General features: G+C 37.0%; 1 protein-coding gene across 2 annotated transcripts in view; it reads right to left on the bottom strand.

Moving 5' to 3' along the window:
* Nucleotides 1-20,549, bottom strand: part of arhgap42a (Rho GTPase activating protein 42a) — a 26,591-nt gene continuing 6,042 nt past the window's right edge. The window contains exons 4-25 of one of the 2 annotated variants that reach the window (XM_084387527.1): nucleotides 15,470-15,541; nucleotides 12,774-12,875; nucleotides 12,544-12,654; nucleotides 12,156-12,260; nucleotides 11,017-11,146; nucleotides 10,804-10,904; nucleotides 10,370-10,479; nucleotides 10,174-10,233; nucleotides 7,661-7,739; nucleotides 6,939-6,978; nucleotides 6,708-6,770; nucleotides 5,923-5,997; nucleotides 5,619-5,703; nucleotides 5,476-5,534; nucleotides 5,267-5,372; nucleotides 4,971-5,130; nucleotides 3,823-4,003; nucleotides 3,356-3,751; nucleotides 2,864-3,020; nucleotides 2,693-2,752; nucleotides 1,418-1,497; nucleotides 1-1,232 (exon numbers count right to left, since the gene is read on the bottom strand). In XM_084387527.1, coding sequence (XP_084243653.1) covers nucleotides 1,144-1,232; nucleotides 1,418-1,497; nucleotides 2,693-2,752; nucleotides 2,864-3,020; nucleotides 3,356-3,751; nucleotides 3,823-4,003; nucleotides 4,971-5,130; nucleotides 5,267-5,372; nucleotides 5,476-5,534; nucleotides 5,619-5,703; nucleotides 5,923-5,997; nucleotides 6,708-6,770; nucleotides 6,939-6,978; nucleotides 7,661-7,739; nucleotides 10,174-10,233; nucleotides 10,370-10,479; nucleotides 10,804-10,904; nucleotides 11,017-11,146; nucleotides 12,156-12,260; nucleotides 12,544-12,654; nucleotides 12,774-12,875; nucleotides 15,470-15,541 — 2,421 coding nt within the window. In that variant the 3' untranslated portion in view covers nucleotides 1-1,143. The remainder of the gene's footprint in view (nucleotides 1,233-1,417; nucleotides 1,498-2,692; nucleotides 2,753-2,863; nucleotides 3,021-3,355; nucleotides 3,752-3,822; nucleotides 4,004-4,970; nucleotides 5,131-5,266; nucleotides 5,373-5,475; nucleotides 5,535-5,618; nucleotides 5,704-5,922; nucleotides 5,998-6,707; nucleotides 6,771-6,938; nucleotides 6,979-7,660; nucleotides 7,740-10,173; nucleotides 10,234-10,369; nucleotides 10,480-10,803; nucleotides 10,905-11,016; nucleotides 11,147-12,155; nucleotides 12,261-12,543; nucleotides 12,655-12,773; nucleotides 12,876-15,469; nucleotides 15,542-20,549) is intronic. The other variant, XM_084387528.1, reaches the window with a different exon arrangement.

The raw sequence follows: 20,549 nt of genomic DNA on the forward strand, positions 1-20,549 counted from the left end.
TCAAACAATGACATTTTATTAGTAAAAAATGCTTTATAGGAAAATCATCACACATTAAATTACTTTGTAAATGATGTTAATAATCAGTATTATAATCTGTATAACAATTCCTTTTTCCATTTCAACATATGGAAATGCTAAACCAGTGTACAATAAAATACAGCAGAGCCATTACTTGGAAAAACTGCATTTTTTGTGAGCACAAACTATAACAAATGATAACTTTAACAATCTACAACGTTTAACACTGTCAGAAGTATTTTGTCTTTTTTTTTTATTATTGTACTTCATTAAACAAAATCCACTATATTATACTTAACAGTATAAGTTACAATTTTGAAATAACTTTTGTTTTGTTACACTGTTTTGCCAAACACCACAAATTTGACAGTATATTAGTACAATAAAATAAGTATATAAGAAAAATGTTTTGGCTCTTAAAGTCAGTTCATTCAAGATGTATTTTGTGAAATTTGTGGGGGGAAAAAGTTAAGGACATGGAAAGGTTCAGAGGTACCAATTTTCTATTTAACCCTTTCTATTTAACCCTTAATAAAAATTAGTATCAACTAATTGATTTCAACAGTTACTGAAATGAAAGATGACTGGCATCTACCAAAAATGCTTGATCTTTTGGTATCACTAAAAAGAAAGTCAATAAAACATACTACTGACAATTTCACATGTCAGAGTGGGCAATACAATATCTTCTGCTACTTAATATGGTCGCTAATTAATGCATTTGGCACAGGTATAATTCTCCCTCTATATATTTCCTTCAGAGCCGTACCGCAACACGGATCAGAGTGTTATGAGCTCATGTCTACAGTTTTAAAATATTACAGCCCATCAGCATTATGGGTCTCATATAAATACAGAAATTTGTGTTAATACAGTCAACTGCTTGTACCTATGGTAATAAAATCTACTGTACATTTAAGACAAAGGTGATATTTACATCCCGAATAAACTTTATCAAATGCGATGGTTAATGATGTGGTTATAATACTATGGAAAAACTAGAATGCTATGCAAAAATGATTTACATACAGTAAGGTAGCAATGTACATTTAAATGGTCCCTTTTTTGCAGAAATGAACACCATGGATACCATGGACTTTGCTTTTGCCTTTTCTGGCCCCATCAGTGGAACACCACATAGTTCTCTGGGATGAGTCCAGTTTTGCCGTTATATGTAGCTTGGAGCCAGCCAGGTTCCACTGAAGCATACACTGCATGGACATTAAGACAAACACATAACAATAAAGAGTTAAATGCAGAATAACTGAGTGCACAACATTCTACATAGCCTTTTGTGTTTCTGTTTCCTTATAAAAGTAAAGTAGAGGCTCATAGCTCAAACTGTATCCTTAGCAACAGTACACAAAGCGAAGTTTTGAACAGCGAGTGTGGTTACCATTGGAGAAGAGCGCCCCCTGAGGAAAGCTGAGCTCATGACTGTGCTCCGCTTGACAGGAAAACAAGGCTTTAGCCTCTCTGTAAAAAACACCAGAGGGAGTTAGAGACATGACCAATAAGGAAACTCACTAACATCCCTGACAACATCAACAACACTTTAGCTTTGGCTGTTCTTAGTACACACAATATCAAGAAATTCAGTCCAATTTACAGAACATTTGAATGCATGTAATTTTAAAAGTACTAAACACGAATTTGATTGTTTTCAGTGACCAATAGCCTTTTTAAAACACATTTTACTATTTGTTTTTATTCATTTGCAAAGTAAGAAGGGCTGGCACAACACAACAACTAACCTGAAATATACAGACATACCTTTCACAGGAATAAATTACATTTTTAAATATTAAAATAGAAAACAGTTACTTTATATTGTAATAATATTTCTCAATATTACTGTATTTTTGATCAAATAAATGCAAAAATGTGGAAAATCTTAACGACCTCAAACTTTTGAAAAGTAGTGTATAAGGAAAAATTACAGGACAATGACATAGAATAGACCTTAGAAATAACCTCATAAGATATAGCATAAATAATATCTGTTCACGACTGTGGTGTCTTTCTCTTAGCGCCGTGCACTTTAGCCGATGTGACATTTTAACAACGTTTGGAGATTCCGTTTAGACATGGAAATAAGTAATAATTACTGCTGTCAAATAAATTAATCGTGATTAATCGCATCTAACATAAAAGTTTGTAAATATATATATATATATATATTAGGGCTGTCAAAAGATTAATTGCGATTAATCGCATCCAAAATAAAAGTTTGTGTTTACATAATATATGTGTGTTTACTGTGTATAATTATTTTGTATATATCAATACACACACATGCTTGTATATATTTAAGAACAATGTGTAATTTATATATAAAAAAATTATATTTATATATAATATAAATTATATATAAATATATACAGTATATGTATGCAAATATTTCTTAAATATATACATGCATGTGTGTGTATTGATATATACAAAATAATTATACACAGTACACACACATATATTATGTAAACACAAACTTTTATTTTGGATGCGATTAATCACGATTAATCTTTTGACAGCCCTAATATATATATATATATATATATATATATATATATATATATATTCACAAACTTTTAAGTTAGATCGCAATTAATCGATTTGACAGCACTAATGATAATAAATAAAACTTAACAATACAATTAATCTGGCTCATTACCTTCCCATTGTGGGCTGTGAAATCACAGGACTCTCAAAGATTGCTGCTCTGCAGGCCACACTGGGGGATAAAAGCATGGCACATCTGATATCATATTGAGATCAACTGAGATCAGTGTAACAAACTGATATTACATTATGACAGAAGATCACTGAGAAAGTTTTTACTTACACAGATCCCGGTCTCTGGTAGCCATTGCTGGTTGAGGAGTCCGCTCTGTATCTCACGCTCTCCTTAGGAGGAAGATCAGGTAGATGGAGGGACTTGAGACTGTCTCTCTGACCGCGTGACACCAGGCTCTGGACGGAGCCGTGACAACTTCTGAAACCTGAGCGTTACCAAGAAACGTATATGTGTGTGTGAATCATTATGTCCTGGAAAATGTATCCTTTATGTTGTTTCTTTTTCTTATGTTTCAAATGCTATCTGTAGCCTAATGCCGCAAGGGGGAACTAGAGAACAGTGTTTGTTCTGTACTACTTTCTGTAGTCAAGGCCAACAGGCCTTGGGAGAGACTAGGGAGCAGGATTTTATAATCAACTTAAACTAAAACATTTCTCATTAAGTTTAACTTGATGTACTAGAATTACTAAAACTGAAATAAAATTGAATAAAAAACATATAGAACATACAAAAATTTGTAAAAAAATGCAGCTTTCTTACCCTCAGAAATGTGAAGTGAAGTGAGAGAAGAGCAGGTGGACAGATTGTGTCGTTCTTGCCCATGATCCTCCGGCGTCTCTCCTAGGGTCCTCTGGAGGATCTCTGAAGCCGGAGAGCTTCGATCTCCAGGGCTTGTACTCAGTGCTTCTTCCCATTCTCCATCAGTCTTGTTGGCGTCCTCTTTGGAGCTGGAATCGGGGCTGGCGGTGCAAGGAGGGCTTTTGGGCCCATTGGAGGAGGGAGATGAAGTGGTCCAGCACAGACTCCCTGATCCCTTGTGTTTGGAACGTGATGGGGAGCCCGTCTTAGAGCAGCTGTTCTGCTCTGAAGAGTGCGACGAGAGAGACTCCATACTGCCCATGGGAGTGCTACTCGGACTGCTGCTGAACGTGTCACCTGATGGAGAGAAGGGGTTAAATTGACTCCTCTAACAGATGGACTGAATGCCTGTTTTTGGGGACACTCACTGTCAGCATCAGCCAGGCACAGGGTGGGAGGGTACAGGCCTCTGGATTTACGGGACCCTGAGGACAGGCAGATGGCTTTGCTGCGGCGGGCACTGGCACTGGCACTGGCACTGGCACGAGACTGAGAGTGAGGCTGAGGCTGTGGCAGGGGGACGTTAGGGTCTGGAGCTTGATGAAATATCTAAGAAAAAAAGATATCGAGAGTGTTTTAATCCAACCAAAGAACATAAGCATTAGATGAGCAAACTATATAAAAACATATTTGGAGTTGAGAAGTAGCGATGTGAGCGATTCTCATTAAAAATGCCTTCATTTGATAAAAATGCAGTCAAAACAGTAATATTGTGAAATATTACAACTCAAAATAAAAGTTTACTATTTTAACATTTTAAAATGTAATTGTGATGGCAAAGCTGAATTTTCAGAATCATCACTACGGTCTTCAGTGTCACACGATCCTTCAGAAATCATTGTTATGATATGATTTGCTGCTCAAGAAACATTGATCAATATTATATTAATAATTATGCTTAATATTTTTGTGGAAACTGTGATGCAGTTTATTCAGGATTCTTTCATTTATTTATTTTAAATAGGTTGTAACATTATACGTAAATGTCTTTACTATCACATTTGATGAATTTAATGTGCCCTTGCTGAATAAAAGTATCCACTGCTTAAAAAAAAAAACTATATTTATTTTACATTATTATTATTTTTAGATTTTTACCATTGCTGTAATCTAATGCTCACTTAAATAAAAACACAACTAATTTAATAACATTGTTAAATTTAATCTTTATCAAACCTCATAATGAATATCCATTTTTCATTTCGTACATTATAATGCTGTGATGCCTAAATTCACTAATAGCATTTAAAATAACTGATTTAAGTCAAATTAAGCCTTTTATTTTGAGTTTATTCAGGCAAAATGTTATAGAATTGTAATATCGGATATTTACTGGTTATGGCAGTAACATTAATTTTTTATCAGCCAGAATTTTAAATATTGATGCAAACTTGTTGAAAAGCATTTTAAGGGTAAACATAGTAGTCAGATAAGCAATTCTCATCTTTTATTTAATAATTTGTTCCTCTATCAGCATGCTATCTATTCAAACAGAACTGTTTGTTTAAATGATCACCTTATCATAGTTTTCTATCAGGATCTCTACAACAATATTTTGAAATTTGATGTTCATCATGGCAGCAACTGTCTCCTCCTGAGAGCGCATGAGTGTTGGGCCAAAAATCACACCCAGGTTAGACACGGTCATCAGATTCTTCTGACTATGTGTGGAAACCCTGTCAAAAACAGCAGAACAGTTTTTTTTTAAAACACCATGGTTAGCACCTCCTTGTGGAATTTAAAGTGCACTCATGAACCAATGTACTAGACGTGCAGTTTCTTCTTCAATGTTCAGGAACTAGAGCTACATACACATGCAGATGTTTAATCAGAATATCCAGCATCTCTTTATTCTTGTCGGGGAGCTTGTGGACGAGGGCGTGAACAGCACAGACCCTGTAGTTCTGATCATCAGACTCTAAAAAAAACAAAAAACAATCCAGGCATCTAATCATTAAATAAACAAGTCACATATGGACATGATGAGGAGTTCATCGAGGACAGAACATGCTAGAACTCACTGACTGCCATGATAAAGTCTTTGTGGAGTCTGTAGGTCATGAGAGGTTCTGCCAGACACCTGTAGGGAACAGAATGACTTACTTTTTTTCCTTGATAACATGCCATTTTCAAAAAGTAAAAATTATGGCAATTATTTATAAACCTGAGGTAATTCTTCAGGCCACTGGTGATGGTCTTGTTATCCCAGGTGTCTGGGTCAAGGTCCATATCTGCAGGAGCTTTGGCTGCTGTAAGGGTCAAATGAGCTCATATTAAATGGAATTTGGCTTCAAAAACATCTGCTTAAGGTTACTGTAAATAGTGTGTATTTCTAAAAAACTATATTTCTTTTATAACAATATTACAAAAATGGCATTATGTTAAAGTCTTCATGTATATACATTTATCAGGTTTCTGTGAGCAAAAAAGAAAGCATTCTATAGTACTGGATTTCTGGATTACTGTACCAAACACTGAGGTCATCAATCGCTGGACTTTAGAGTTAACTCCACCAATTCTGTACAGCCCCATTGTGTTAATGCCTAGACATGAAAGGGAAAATACAATTTTTGTATTATAAGAAATTCAATGCAATAAAAAAGTAAAAATATTCCGTTTAAGTTAATAAAAAAAAACTACATTTAAATATTACATATATTTAAGTTAAATCAATTATTTACAGTTACTGATTTAACCTGATTCAATTCAGTTGAAGTTATGAAACTCATATTTTTGTTTGGACATGCAGTATCATTCAAAATTTAAGGTCAGTGAGATTTTTTGGAAAAAGTCTCTTATGCTTTTCAAGGCTGCATTTATTTGATCAAAATTGCAAAATATTATTAATTTCTATTTTAATATATTTTAATAATATTTAATATTTATTATATCGCGATTGATCGCATCTAACATAAAAGTCTGTGTTTACATAATACACACACATACACAGAAAAAAAAAAAAAATATATATATATAGCTGTGTGTATGTGTGTGTTATATTTATATATTTGCATAAATATATATTTTATATATTTATATTTTGTAAACACAGAATTGTATGTTAGATGCGACAAATCACGATTCATCGATTTTTACTTGTTTAACAAAAGTATTCATTTATTTTAATAAATAATCTTACAGCCACAAAACATTGGAACGGTAGTGTACATACATGCACATAAACGTACATAATACATGTCATAATATATGTAATGCAAAACTTAAACTTAGTGAAAAGAATGCAGAGACTCACCTCTTGTTTCCACAAGCTCTATACACTTCCTTACAAAATTAAAGCCTGCTTCATTTAGGAATGCTGTGGACAGAGAGTTTATATGTTACATAAATATGAGGCTAACGCAGGTGAACTATTTATGTCTTATAAATTAACATGCAAGTGGATTGAACAGTATGTCTATATTACAAACTGCCAAATTAATCCGTTCTCTATATACACCAAAAATGACAATTAAATTGAACTTACTTTCCTCTTTCTTGCTCAGAAGTGCTGGAAGGGTGTAAATCTAGAAGAAATCACCATTTGTTTATAAAACACTAAATATAAATGCGATTTAAAGCATATACATTAATGCATTATATTGCATAATCCAGTTCTCTTCTAGGAAATAAATTATAGGGCCGTATATACAAAATACAATTTATAGTTTCATACTATAAACATACACCCACTAATAATCCTTTGTGTATAAGAAATTCCCAAACTCAGCTAAATAATAGCAGTGCAATGAGGGTCAAATGAGTTGAAACCAATCAACTACAGCTGACAGTATAAGAGTCAAAACAAAGAGTCATTAGCAAAGTGTAAATTCTCAGCTGTCATCTTTTTCCTGTCCATGTGTACACTATTCATTGCCTGGAGTTCAAAGAGCCTCTATAACAACAATTACGTGTCTATAACGGGAAAAGGGAGTACATTGGGCTAAAGAAAAAAGAAAACCTATTTAAAGTACAAAAATAATGACCGGTAAAATGGGTTTCCTTGTCTGTCATTGGTCAGCCAAACAGATAATTCTGATTTACGCCATTTATTGGACGGACCTTTATTTTACAGGCTTTTACTGTTATCTTATCACGGTTTAGAAACCCTTTCTTTACAATGAAGCTCTTGCACTATGAACAGACATGTTTATCAAACCGAGAGCAGAGTCTCATTTTGAGCAGCGTCGGCTGGGCGGCTGCTCTTACCGGCTCTTTTCCATCCATGGCCTCCATCCACAGCCTTCTGTTGGATTCAGAGAGAGCCTGAAGAGTGATGATGCCATGCCTGTGGGACAGATTGACAGACGTTAACTCTCAACTCCTGGTGTAAGATGAGAGGTTGAGTAAGAATTTTGCATAATTTATCTGTTTATTTATTACCTTTTTTTAAATCAAGCTCTAAGCATCATGCCTATGCATAATGAGAGGTTTATAAAGCTTGCAAAGTACCAAAAAGCAAACCAACATTTGTGTTTCTTTACTGCCATTCACAGCTTCAACACGGTATAAAAAATAATTTAATCTGAGTTGTGAGGTTGCAGATCGAATTAATGCAAGAGTTAAAGGGCCAGGTACCAAAAAATAAATCAAACACACGTCTTTTTTGTAAGTTGTGATATATACTAAACTAAACTTTTTGTTTAGTATGTTTAGGCAACTGTTACATAGCATTAAAAAGTAACTTGGGTTGTGTTCACACTTGTAGCTCGGTTTTTTTTTTGGACCAAAAAAGAAAATGATACATTTAGTCCTGGTCATTTTTAACACTGAACCTAAATACACAAAAACAAAACAAAAAACAGCTTTTATGATGTATATTTTGCGACTGAACTTATCGAACATTCCAAACAATGCTGTTTGTGGCCTAAATGCACTCATTGTATGTGTGTATATATGATGGTATTTGCCAGCTGAGAACTCAAAAAGAGTTTATCAAGTGTGTAAAAGAGTCGAAACAGTGCCAGGAATTCCTCCATTGAACACAAATGAAGATCTGAAGCAAGAATACGCAGATCCGACACCAGAAAAGACATTTTCAGACCCCCTGAAAATGTGGGTGTAGGTCTGCTTGTTTGGTAAGCAGTGTTCAAACTTATTCAAATGAGCTGCATTAAAGGGATAGTTCACTTTGAAATAAATTTTTGATATGTTTTAGCTTACCTCAAGGGCATCCAAGATGTAGGTGTCTTTGTTTCCGCAGTAGTTTCAATTTTGATATTTTTAGGTCAAACCGTTCTTGTCTGTCAGTCATATAATGCAGGTCGATGGTCACTGGCTCAAAACACAAGCACAGAGTCCAAATTAAAACAATTCCCCATCGTCCACATGAAACAATTCCCCATCATAAGTACACATTGATGGCCTAAGACACGAAACGAGCGGTTTGTGTGAGAAAACGAACAGTATTTATATCGTTGTTATCTCTTGAAAACAGCACACGTCCAAATGATCTGACGGCGCGGGCGGGTATAGATATATACATAGATGTCGCCTTGGCTACGGTTTCGTTCCAATGAACTGCAGTAGCGAAGGCGACATCTAGTGTATACATCTATACCCGCCAGCGGGCGGGTATAGATATATACACTAGATGTCGCTTGGCTACGGTTTCGTTCCAATGAACTGCAGTAGCGAAGGCGACATCTAGTGTATACATCTATACCCGCCAGCGGGCGGGTATAGATATATACACTAGATGTCGCTTGGCTACGGTTTCGTTCCAATGAACTGCAGTAGCCAAGGCGACATCTATGTATATATCTATACCCGCCCGCGCCGTCAGATCATTTGGACGTGTGCTGTTTTCAAGAGATAACAACGATAAATACTGTTCGTTTTCTCACACAAACCGCTCGTTTCGTGTCTTAGGCCATCAATGTGTACTTATGATGGGGAATTGTTTCATTTGGACGATGGGGAATTGTTTTAATTTGGACTCTGTGCTTGTGTTTTGAGACAGTGACCATAGACCTGCATTATATGACTGACAGACAAGAACGGTTTGACCTAAAAATATCAAAATTGAAACTACTGCGGAAACAAAGACACCTACATCTTGGATGCCCTTGAGGTAAGCTAAAACATATAAAAAATTAATTTCAAAGTGAACTATCCCTTTAAAGCAACACTAAGGAACGTTTCCTCTTCGGTCGCCCTACAGGTTGTAAGCGGAATTGTCCATTACCGCTGTTGTAAATAATTTCGGCGCCCGCGGCCTACCGTCGCACGCACGCTCGCTGTTTATCCAGCACCGGCTTTGAATGAACGATGTCCACAGACAAGGTAGAGTATGTTGCATGATTTCATGAAAGTATGATGTATTGCGACATCAGAAACGAAGAAAAATTAAATAATGACTATTGTATCGCTTGACGTAAAGCAAGTCAAATTTGTAGTTTTCTTATGTCTCATTCGAACTACAGAAACGCGACCCGGTTTGGCAAACTTGCATAGTGTGGTTAAAGCAGATATAGGGCTGCAAAGCGAATCCAGAAGTGCCTTTCACCCTGTTACGACTTGATGAACCACTGATACGATTTTGGAAACATTATTTTAAGGTAAAAAATGTTACTTAGTGTTGCTTTAACAGAGCATTCGCACCAGAGTTTGTTTTAAACAAACCAAACCTTTCAAGTGTGAACACACCCTTAAGTATAGCACAGATGGGGAAGTGATATTATAAGAACAAGGCAGCAGCTCAGGATAAAAGTGCAACGTACCGATGGCCTTTATAGAAACATTGCAGATAACTGAACAGAGGCCCTTCACAGGGTTTACCTCTTCAGTTATGAGGAGAGAAAAGAAGAGATGGAATGAAGGAGAGAGTCTTGAAAGTGACAGACCGAAGAGAGCATTAAACAACACAATCTCCTGCAGGACTCAAATTTCTCTCAATGTTACAGCCTTTCCACACACCTTTCCACCACCTCAATGTCGAAGCAGAATCGCTTGTCAATAGAGTCAGTCCTCCGTCTGATGCAGGACTTCAGCTTAAACATCTCAGGGGGACTCAAGATCAGTCCATTCTATCAATAGGAGACAAAAGGAATCAAAATGTAGAAATGAGAGATTAAGCTAATAACATTTAAGCGCGGTTTCACAGACAGGGTTTAGATTAAGCCAGGATTAGGTCACATTTAAGATCAATTAGGGCATTGAAGTAGCTTTTATAAACATGCCGTAGAAAAATACATTATTGGTGTGCATCTTCAGGCAAAAGAATGGCATATTTTAAGATATGTTAGAGGAAGTTGCTTTTCAGAAAAAAACAGCTCAAACATGCATTTTAGTTTGGGACTAGCTTAAGCACTGTCTGTGAAACCGGGGGATAAATTCTAAACATTTAATACCTGTTTGCCTCCAGACTTGAATTCAGAGTTGCTCATCGTAAACATTTTGGTCCCTTTCTCATACGTGCAGTAATGTCGACTCCACGTGCACCCCAAGGGTCCTTCAACAGAAGACAGGTGATCATTAGTGCACATGAATTTACATATATTAACAATCTACTTGAAAATCAATATTCTAATTTCTAAATGTACACTGCTCAGGAGGATCCTCACGTTTCTCTTGCACATAGAGGAAGCCCTCCATGGTCCACTGTCCTGGAGCTTTAAAGTCCTGCTCTGCAGACCTTATCCTTCTCATCAAATTCTCCACTTCCTGTCTTGTGCTCTCAAAATTATTCCTTGTCTTCAGAGGGAACATCAAAACAACAGTGTTGGTTCTATAGGGACATCACTGTAATCCAAAGTACAGTTCCTTCCATATGCAGAAATAAATACTGGGCATTCTAATATATAACACAGAATTGATTCACACAATCAACAATTTTAACTACACAGTGGCTTTTATATAAACATTATGGGCCCTATTTTAACAATCTAAGTGCATGGTCTAAAGCGTACGGCGCAAATTCACTTAGGGCATGTCCGGATCCACTTTTGCTAGTTTAACGACTAGAAAAATGGTCGGCGCACCAGGCGCATGGTCTAAAGGGTTGTCCCTATTCTCATAATGAGTAATGGGTGTGTTTTGGGATTTACGTGCATTAAACCAATCAGAGTCTCATCTCCCATTCCCTTTAAATGCCAATTGCGCTCGCGCCATGGCAGATTCGCTATTTACATAACGGAGTTTGATAGTGGAAAGACCGAACGCGTCTCCAGAGCGCAAACGGAACTACTCGTGCGCGAGGTAAAAGTGCGCTAGCAGACCATCTACGGGACAAGCCGGATTCCACCATATCCTTAAGTACACAATAATAATATTTTACATTGTAATCCTTTTATTTTAAATATTTGCCATGTTTGTGTGCTGCTGTGCGTCCCTGTGTGTTTAATAAGCAGAGTGTACGCTCGTTGTGGACCTGCCTATAGGCGCACAGTAGGCCTACAAACGCGCTCTTTAAATAACAAAACAAATATTGCACCGTTGACTTTAGACCAGGTTTCAGTTGGTCAATGGTGGAGTCTGTTTCTGTTGCCTCAAAATTGTGCGCCAACAATGCACCAGAACACACCTCGTTTTCAGACCAGCATGGGCGCACAAATGGGTGCAAATGCATTTGCTATTTAAACAACGTGGCGCAGGAAGTGAAAAAGATAACTGTGTCGGACTGAAACTAGCAAAAAACACTTGCGTCTCGCTTGCCGCTGCATTGCGCCGGGTGTAAGATAGGGCGTCATCTGAAATCGCTTACATTCTGGAGGTTGAACTGTAGCTGTTGCTTGTAGGGTTCAAACTCATGTGCCAGTTCGTAACCCTCGTGGTAGAAGGTGAATAATCCCTGGAGGAAAGCCAGCAGCTGTGAAAAAGACAGAGGCAGTTGTACAGAAGCAATATCACATTCATAATCATGCAGCATCTACCCATTTATAGGTTGATAGATGTGCAGGATGTGGCTGTTATCATCATTTACGTTCTGATAGGCATGTGCTTCAGAGAAACAACACTGTTACAAGATGTGCCAATAGATTAAAAGCAGTCAGGCAGTTTTCTCTCAGTAAGAGGAAGTCTTCGTATTTCTCATCTCCCCAAATAAAAGCTGCATTCATAGTGCTGCAGAAATGGAAATAAGTGCGTCTTACCGGCTCAACAAACTCAAATTTTTTCCTCTCTTGCACTTCTTGGATTTTGAAAACATATTCCAGGGAGGCGTCATAGAAGACCTGTCTTTCCTTATTTATCTGGGTGTCTGCCTATAAAAGAATCACTTATAATCAAACCATTTGGTGAGGGTAAAGGAAATAGTTCAAAAAATATGTTATGTACAGTGCACTCTGGATATATTATAGCAATAAATGAACATTCAAGTTACCTCCTGCAAAAGGGACTCTTTCTTTCTGGAAGACAGGCTTAAGTGCTTCTCCAAAACCGTGTAATATTTCTCTGTCTCCTTGTCAAATTTCTTCTTCCCTTCCTACCAAAAAAAAAAAAATGAGTTGGAATTTCCTGTACTGTAATTTTGGTGATAAATGGTTTTTGCAGAGATAAGACATTATATAAAACGTTAGATTTGTAAACAAAAGCATGTAAGAGTCTCTTGAAAACATGATGAGTTTTCATGTTTATTTTCATCCCATAGCTCAAAAACAAATCATGAAATTTAAAAACCAGTAGATGGCAGACTCATATTTGACTTTCAAATAACTTGAATTCAAGACATTTAGGGCGGCACAGAATCTACCGGCAAAATATTCTGCTGAAAGCTCTACAGATTTCCACCAAATTCAAATGGCCATTATTTATTTATTTTATTATATATATAAAAAAATATATATATATAGGCCTTATATAATACTTATATAATATATTTTTATATATTTAGTTGAATTTTATTTATATTAAATAAAATTCAAAACATTTTCATTTATAAATAAATGAAATACATATTTTGCATTATTTCAGTCAAATTCTACTTATTTCCACAGCTAGCATGATTGTTTTTGTTTTACTTATTATAATTGAAATAATCTTTCACAACACTGTGTAGCTTTCTGAAGAAGTGTTTGGATGCAGATTCTGCACAGAGCTGTGTTTAAAATTATTTGCCATGATATTAAATCCATCCAGCCGAATTTGACATTTACACCCAAAGTCAGAATAAAAATTGTGAAATATAAAAAGTAAAATGTGCAGATTCAGTGTGGGTCTATAACATTACAAAAAGCATACTTTTTAATGTAGAAATATGAAGTTGAACAATTGTGGATAATTTGACAATCTAGTATCATCCAGCAAATACACTTAACAAGAAAATAAATGACACATCAGTGACTCAACAGCTCAGCTGAATGGGAGTCAAGTGCCACTTTAGGACATGTGCAGCATGTATACACACTTCCTTAGTCACTGAGGTACCATCAGTGAAGAGTGTGATTAAGCCGATGACATGTAACACACAGATAAAAAACAACAACAACAACAAACACTGTGCGTATTTCTAATTCTATGGGAAATCGTATGGCTCTAAATGAGGCAGAGTAAAGATGTTTACAGTAGACAAGACCCCCACTTCCTGTGCCCGCACTGACTGACCCTATTTACGTTGTACGAAGCGTTTATGCGCTGCAGACCTCCAGCAGTGAGAATCTTTTTCTTGAGACTGCAACTGAAACCAGTTTGAAGCTGTTTGTTTTTCCTGTTTGACATCAGCCCAACCTTTCCCATGACCCTCTAATGGCCACGCCGTCTAAACTACAGACTGGACTTGCCGAACAACAAACTGGAGGAATGTCATGTTTGACATGCTTAGTCCAGTTTCTAGGCCCATCTGCTGGCTAGCAATGACATCACTCTCTCTAGGAATGTGTTCTTTCTGTGCAAGGGTTTTAAAAAGACATGCAGGCACTTATCAAGGAAAATATTTTCTCTGCATTAAAGAAACACTTCTAAAATTAGTGTAACAGGGTCTCAAGCTTTTTTTATTTTTTATTTAGATGTGTTAGCCTTGTTATAAGGTGATGGGAAAAAATATATGAGATGGGAGGAAAAATTATGTCAAACCTTTTGCATTCTCTCACAAAAGTTTTGAAATATATTATATGCATGTACACTAGCATTCAAAAGATTTTTTTTTTTTTATAAATTAATACTTTAGCTCAGCCAGAACAAATTAAAACGATCAAAAGTGACAGTAACAGCGTGTATAATGTTACAAAAGATTTCTATTTCAAATAAATACTCTTCCTTGTTTTCAACATTGAAAATAATAATAAATGTTTGACTGATTTCTGAAGGATCATGTGACACTGAAGAGACTGGAGTAATGATGCTGAAAATTCAGCTTTGCTATCACAGGAATAAATTATATTTTAAAATACATTCAAACAGAAATGGGTTATTTTAAATTACAATAATATTTCACAATATTACTGTTTTTACTGTATTTCAGGTCAAATAAAAGAGACTATTTCATAAACATTTTTCATTCAGCATTTTCATTCCAGTTCTGACCTAATATTTACATATATTAAGTCGGAAATAAATTGTGTGAGACAGTGTTTCGGATATGTGCGGGAGGTTGAACAGCCGGACTGCCGTTCCCTTTGGCCTCCATCATGTCTCAACGTCTAAGTTAAGCGAGTTCCTTCGCTGCATGCTGAAGAGCATCGGGCCAAAACTCCCAAATAAGGCATGGAGTGTTTTGGCTCTGGATCTTTGAGCTCAACAGGCAGCGCTCCAGCTCTTCTAACACAACTGGAGGGGTCACATTGACAGATCACCAGGGCTCCCATGCAGCACAAGAAAGAATAAAGCTTTAACTAGAGTCTGGTTATAAACATGCCCTCTAGCAAAGCGCTCACAGGCCATTTCATGGTCAATGTGGCATTACAGTATCTGGGTATAATTTAACTGCTCTTGTCTTCAACAGGTGTTTGTAATTTCCCCCCTTCCTGCAGGGTTTCACAGATCTATATTGACCGTATAGGATCCTGTCACAGGCGGCGAAGGTAAAAATTACTTTCCGCTGACATGTAGAGCATTAACTCACAATGGGGTCTAAGAACTTACTTTGGCTGCTCCAATCTGCTCTTTGCGAAACTTCTCCAGAGGTGTGATCAAGACGTCATCAGCGTTCTGTATCTAAATAGAAAAAAAAATTAAATCAATCTTCAAATAGTCAAGTATGACAAACCAATACTAATGAATCATCCATCAAAAACCTTTAAACATTATTTTCAATAAAACCAATAGTCCTTGAGGAAAATGTTTGCTTTGTACAGCCTTGAGATGGTCTAAAATAGCCTTTCATTACATCCGGCCTGCATTCCTCAGTATGAGGTTTAAAATGGGTCAAATAGATGAGAATTTTACAAACCTGCATTAAACAATAGCTACAGAGACATTAAAATAAAAAGAGCAGATGGAAAAAGGATAGTGATATTGACAAAAAAAAGTTTGATATTGTTTGAAATACTTTGATTAAAAGAAAGGAAACACTTGCAATAAAATAAAAAATATGACAAAAATATCAACATCCGCTCATTTTACAATCTCTAGTGTTAAAAACCTCATTCAACAATGTGGTGCTCATTGTGTGAACTCATTGACATCAGTCCGTTTCTGCTAATAGTTAACAGCCGGCGAACAGTGCATGAACAGTATCCAAGGGAATTACTTTTATTTACTGTAAAATAACGGCGCTATAATTAGTACCATTTTCATGTAGGCACTCCAATTGGAAAAACATACAATTACATACACTAGTTCCTTTTATACACTTTCCCAGGCACAGCACGTAAGACTTCATGTCTCGCTGGAGAATTGGTCAAAATAAGTTCCACATGCTTGCCTGCGCTCAGCCAGCGGCAGCGCTGACCATCCATCTCTACAGGCTCCTTCCACCCACATCAACATTAATGGAATTTGCACTTACAAATAATAGAAATGTACAGACTCCCAAGTGGGTCCAGATGTATGCTATAGGCTTTAAAAGTATATAAGTGACAACTTAATGTCTAAGATATGCGTGCATTTCCTGTTCTGCTCATGGTGCACAGCTGAGATTTTCCCTTATAGTAAACCAACAGCATATTTACACTAGATTGCGGTTTAGTTTACTGTGTATGTTATATATAAAATACTGAACTTTCATTTTAAACTTTACTACTGTTATTGCAATGCACTAAGCAAGTTAAACAAGCTTGTCCTACACAAACATGCATGACAGGCTTATAAGCATAAGACAGATGAGCTGCAAGTGGGACATATTAGAGTATTTCACAATAAAGTATCTCAACATGAATATTATTTGTTTCATATGGTTTGTGGTTCATATTATATGTCACAATCTGAACTAATCTTGTCATAAAGAGGTCATATGATCTAATATTTTAAGAAACTTACTGACCTTGAGGATCTGCAGAGATCATTTCCTGTTTTGTGTCTCTGCATATTGGTCACACCATGACTTCAATTTGGCATACAACATTTTCAAAATTAACGAGCAGGGAAGCATTTTTATTATATAAAAAAATAATTTAAAAAATAACAACAATAATTATAGATTATTCCAAACTACTTAAAGGGATAGTTCACCCAAAAATGGTGATAGAATTTAGATTTTTGGAAGAACCTTTTAATAAGTAAATAATAAGTTCTCTTCATTATTTTACCAGGACAACTGCATCACCCTCATCCTTAAATTGCATCGTTATGCCTCCCCAAAATGATCAAAATACATTTTTAATGCAGAAATCTAAAACCATACTCATAATAGTATAGGTATATTCAAGTCAGCGTAGTAAAATTGCAAATATATGTCTACATTTTTATGTAAAGTATTTATGTTACTTATGTTAGTATTTATTTACTTCTTTCAATAAGTTAGCTACATTTAAGTTTATATAGCAAGTCATGTTTATATGGGCTATGTCATATAGTTATGTAGATTTATATAGGTTATTATGTTAATTATGTTCATGTATGTGTCTTTTTTCTTGTACCTCATTTAGGGTACGTTTACACGACAACGATATGCTTAAAATGGAGAAGTTTTTCCTTTGAGTTTTCTGCGTACAGACGACACCATTGTCAAAACGATCCCCATTCACACGAAAACGACTGAAAACGCTGTATTCTGCTGCCAGGCCATCAGATGGCGATGAAACACTATAGACTGAACACGTAACACGCATGTGCATGATGTCATCGTCTTCACAGATTCGCGTTTTTGCTGTTTACACGGAGACCGTTTTCAAAAACGTGCACTTTGAAACCCGTTTTTAAAACTTTGCATTTTCAGGCACCCAAAATGCCATGTCGTGTAAACGAACTGCCAAAACGCATAAAAAGTTTTACGTTATTGTTTGAATACGGTGTTGTGTAAACAGCCCCTTAGGCCCTCGAGAACGCTCGCGGGTGAAAACGTAAAAATATTTTATCAGATGTGCCTTTCGTTTAGACGGCGACGGCGTTTTGGGGGCTTAAAAACACAAAAAAGTGAAACCACCCTCCAGAGTGAAAATCTAAAAAACGCTCCACCGTCTAAAGGGTTCCCGTCTAAAGGGTAAAAACGCAAAAGTCTGCTAGACAGTGAAGGCATCGATCTGCTCACGGCGGCTCTCGTCGCATACGCGTTTACGTCACACGCGTTTATTTCACACACTTTTGCGTCACCATATGCACGCAGATACCCCCCCCCCCCCCCCCCCATAAGCCCAATTTATACTTCTGCATCGGACCTACGCCGGAGCCTCTATGCTGTAGGCAAAGCGTTGGTTTTAATTTATACTTCTGCGTCGTTGTCCGCGTTGACACGCAATTACTCATGCAGAGGGACCATGTGAAACCCGAGAGAGGGGTTCTGGCAGACCAATCACACGTCAGGGTACACGCGCTACACACAGCCTACGACGTAGCTACGGCGTGAGTTCGACGCAGAAGTATAAATTGGGCTTAACAACGCGTCAACTCTACATGGAAGCAAGCGCTGTGATTGGTCTGCTAGGACCGCTCCCTCGGGTTTCACATGCTCCCTCTTCAAGTGTAATTGCACGTCAACACGGACAACGACGCAATGAAAACCAACGCATTGCCTACAGCGTAGAGGCTCCGGCGTAGGTCCGACGCAGAAGTATAAATCAGCCTTTACATTTTTGGAGAGGTGCGCGTCAGGGTACGCCGAAGGGTACGCGCGCTAAACGTAGGTCCGACGCAGAAGTATAAATTGGGCTTAACGTTCATCTAAATGCAGAATAAAAAGTGATAACGCAACGCCACTTTTGCGTTTTCTCTTCAGATCGTTTCCGTGTAAACATAGCCTTAGTTTTCTATTCTAGTGTTTTCTGTTAGTTTGTTAATTGGTTCAGTTCTCCATTCCCTGCCTGTCTGTTTCTATGGTTACAGATTCCTCAGTTCAGGTGTGTTTCGTTAATGATTTTGTTAGATCCTTTGTTTGACCTTGTACTTAAGCCCTCACTTTCTGTTAGTCCCTGGTCTTGCATTGTTGTTGTTTGACGTCAATGGGTTTGTGGTTGTGTTTCCTCCATGTTATTCTCTGGTTCATTGTTTTGACTCTTGGATTAAAGATTTATTTGGAGTATCTCCTTCGTCGTGCGCTTCATTACAGCCACTGCCGATGATAGTATCTATGTTCATATATTTTTACATGCGTAGCGGAATGACAATAAAGCTCACTTGTACTTGAACTTGAACAATAAGCACTCAACTCATTAAAGCAAGGGGCTTTTAGCACTTCAGATATAGCAGAATGCCGAGCGCTCCACTGGGTGCAGACAGTCACTCTGTTTTCTCAAGAGTTTTTCCCGTCTAAACTTCCCATGGCCCTTTTTAGCCAGAGAGGAAGCTCACTTCTTACATCAGTCCGATCCATCATGTGGGAAAATGCCTCCCACTTAAAGCGGAGCATGCTGGCAGTGTGCCTAAGATAAAAGTACCAGTGGATATGAGACTGTCTGTTAATCTGGCAGAACACAATGGCAGAAGTTCAATAAAACACTACAGTTGTGTTTACATAATGATTCACCGTTACGTGAGACACATCCTCTGGACCTGACCGTCTCGCCACTATGCTCCACTAACACGGAGTACTTCCCATCTGCACCCCTGTGGGAGGGCAAAGCATTTACTGGGAGTTATTCACCCCTTGGCTCTGTTATTGTATGTCTATGAATGAAAAGGCCCTCGGGGACTTTCTCAGCTTGACGGAGGTGTTTGTCATCCTGAGAGGCCTAGCGCAGGAGCCTGTGAGACTGAAGCGTAGCACGGCCACGGTCTGTAGGAAGTAAAGAAACTATAGGAGACTGCTGGGTAATTCTTCCCCTGAGGCTCTTCACACAGCTCCGCTGAGCCACTCTCCTTTCTCCAACGAACAATGGATAGGACTGAAACTGCAGCCTGGATGCGGACTGACTGGGGCTCTCCAGGCAAATGCGACATATTTAATATCTTCTCGTGCAAATCAAGGGTTTCCATGTCAAAATGAATAGCCTTTGCTTGGTGTATTGACACATTTTGAATTTAATCCACTTTCAGGTTCATTTCTGTAATGCATGAATATGCTTTTGTGTTGTAATTAAGCATGTACTTCCATAAAAGTTTACATTAGACTTTCAGAAAAATGCTCTACTGAAGCTCAAAACTCTCTATTTTTTTTAACTTTAACTTGATTGTAAACAATGTCATATTAATAGAATGTGTAACAGGATGGAAATAAAGAGCTAAAGTTAGCCATCTGTTGGATTTTGATAATATAATACAGATGTCTGTCATTTTATCAAACTGGATGGACTATTGTAGAATAAATCAAAGAATCAGAGAATGTTTGTGCTGTTGTTTGACAACTGAAAATGATGTCACTTCCTGGTAGATGATGTCATTCATGAACCGGTTTCTTAGGTAAAGATAAATTATAAAAAAAACACTAACAAGATGGACAAACTTCAATTGGCCTATATAAAAGAAATGGATAAATCTGGAACATTTCTTATTTAAAAAAAATGCCAGTTCTTCATTTTAGAAGTTATAAAATCTGCTCAAACCAAAATAGTGAAATTATTTCAAATTCAAACAAATGTCATATGACTGTCATATGTTCACTTTATTGTAACATTGAGATAAAAGAAAACTA

This window comes from Rutilus rutilus (genome assembly GCF_951802725.1).
Source record: "Rutilus rutilus genome assembly, chromosome: 18".
Lineage (NCBI taxonomy): Eukaryota > Metazoa > Chordata > Actinopteri > Cypriniformes > Leuciscidae > Rutilus > Rutilus rutilus.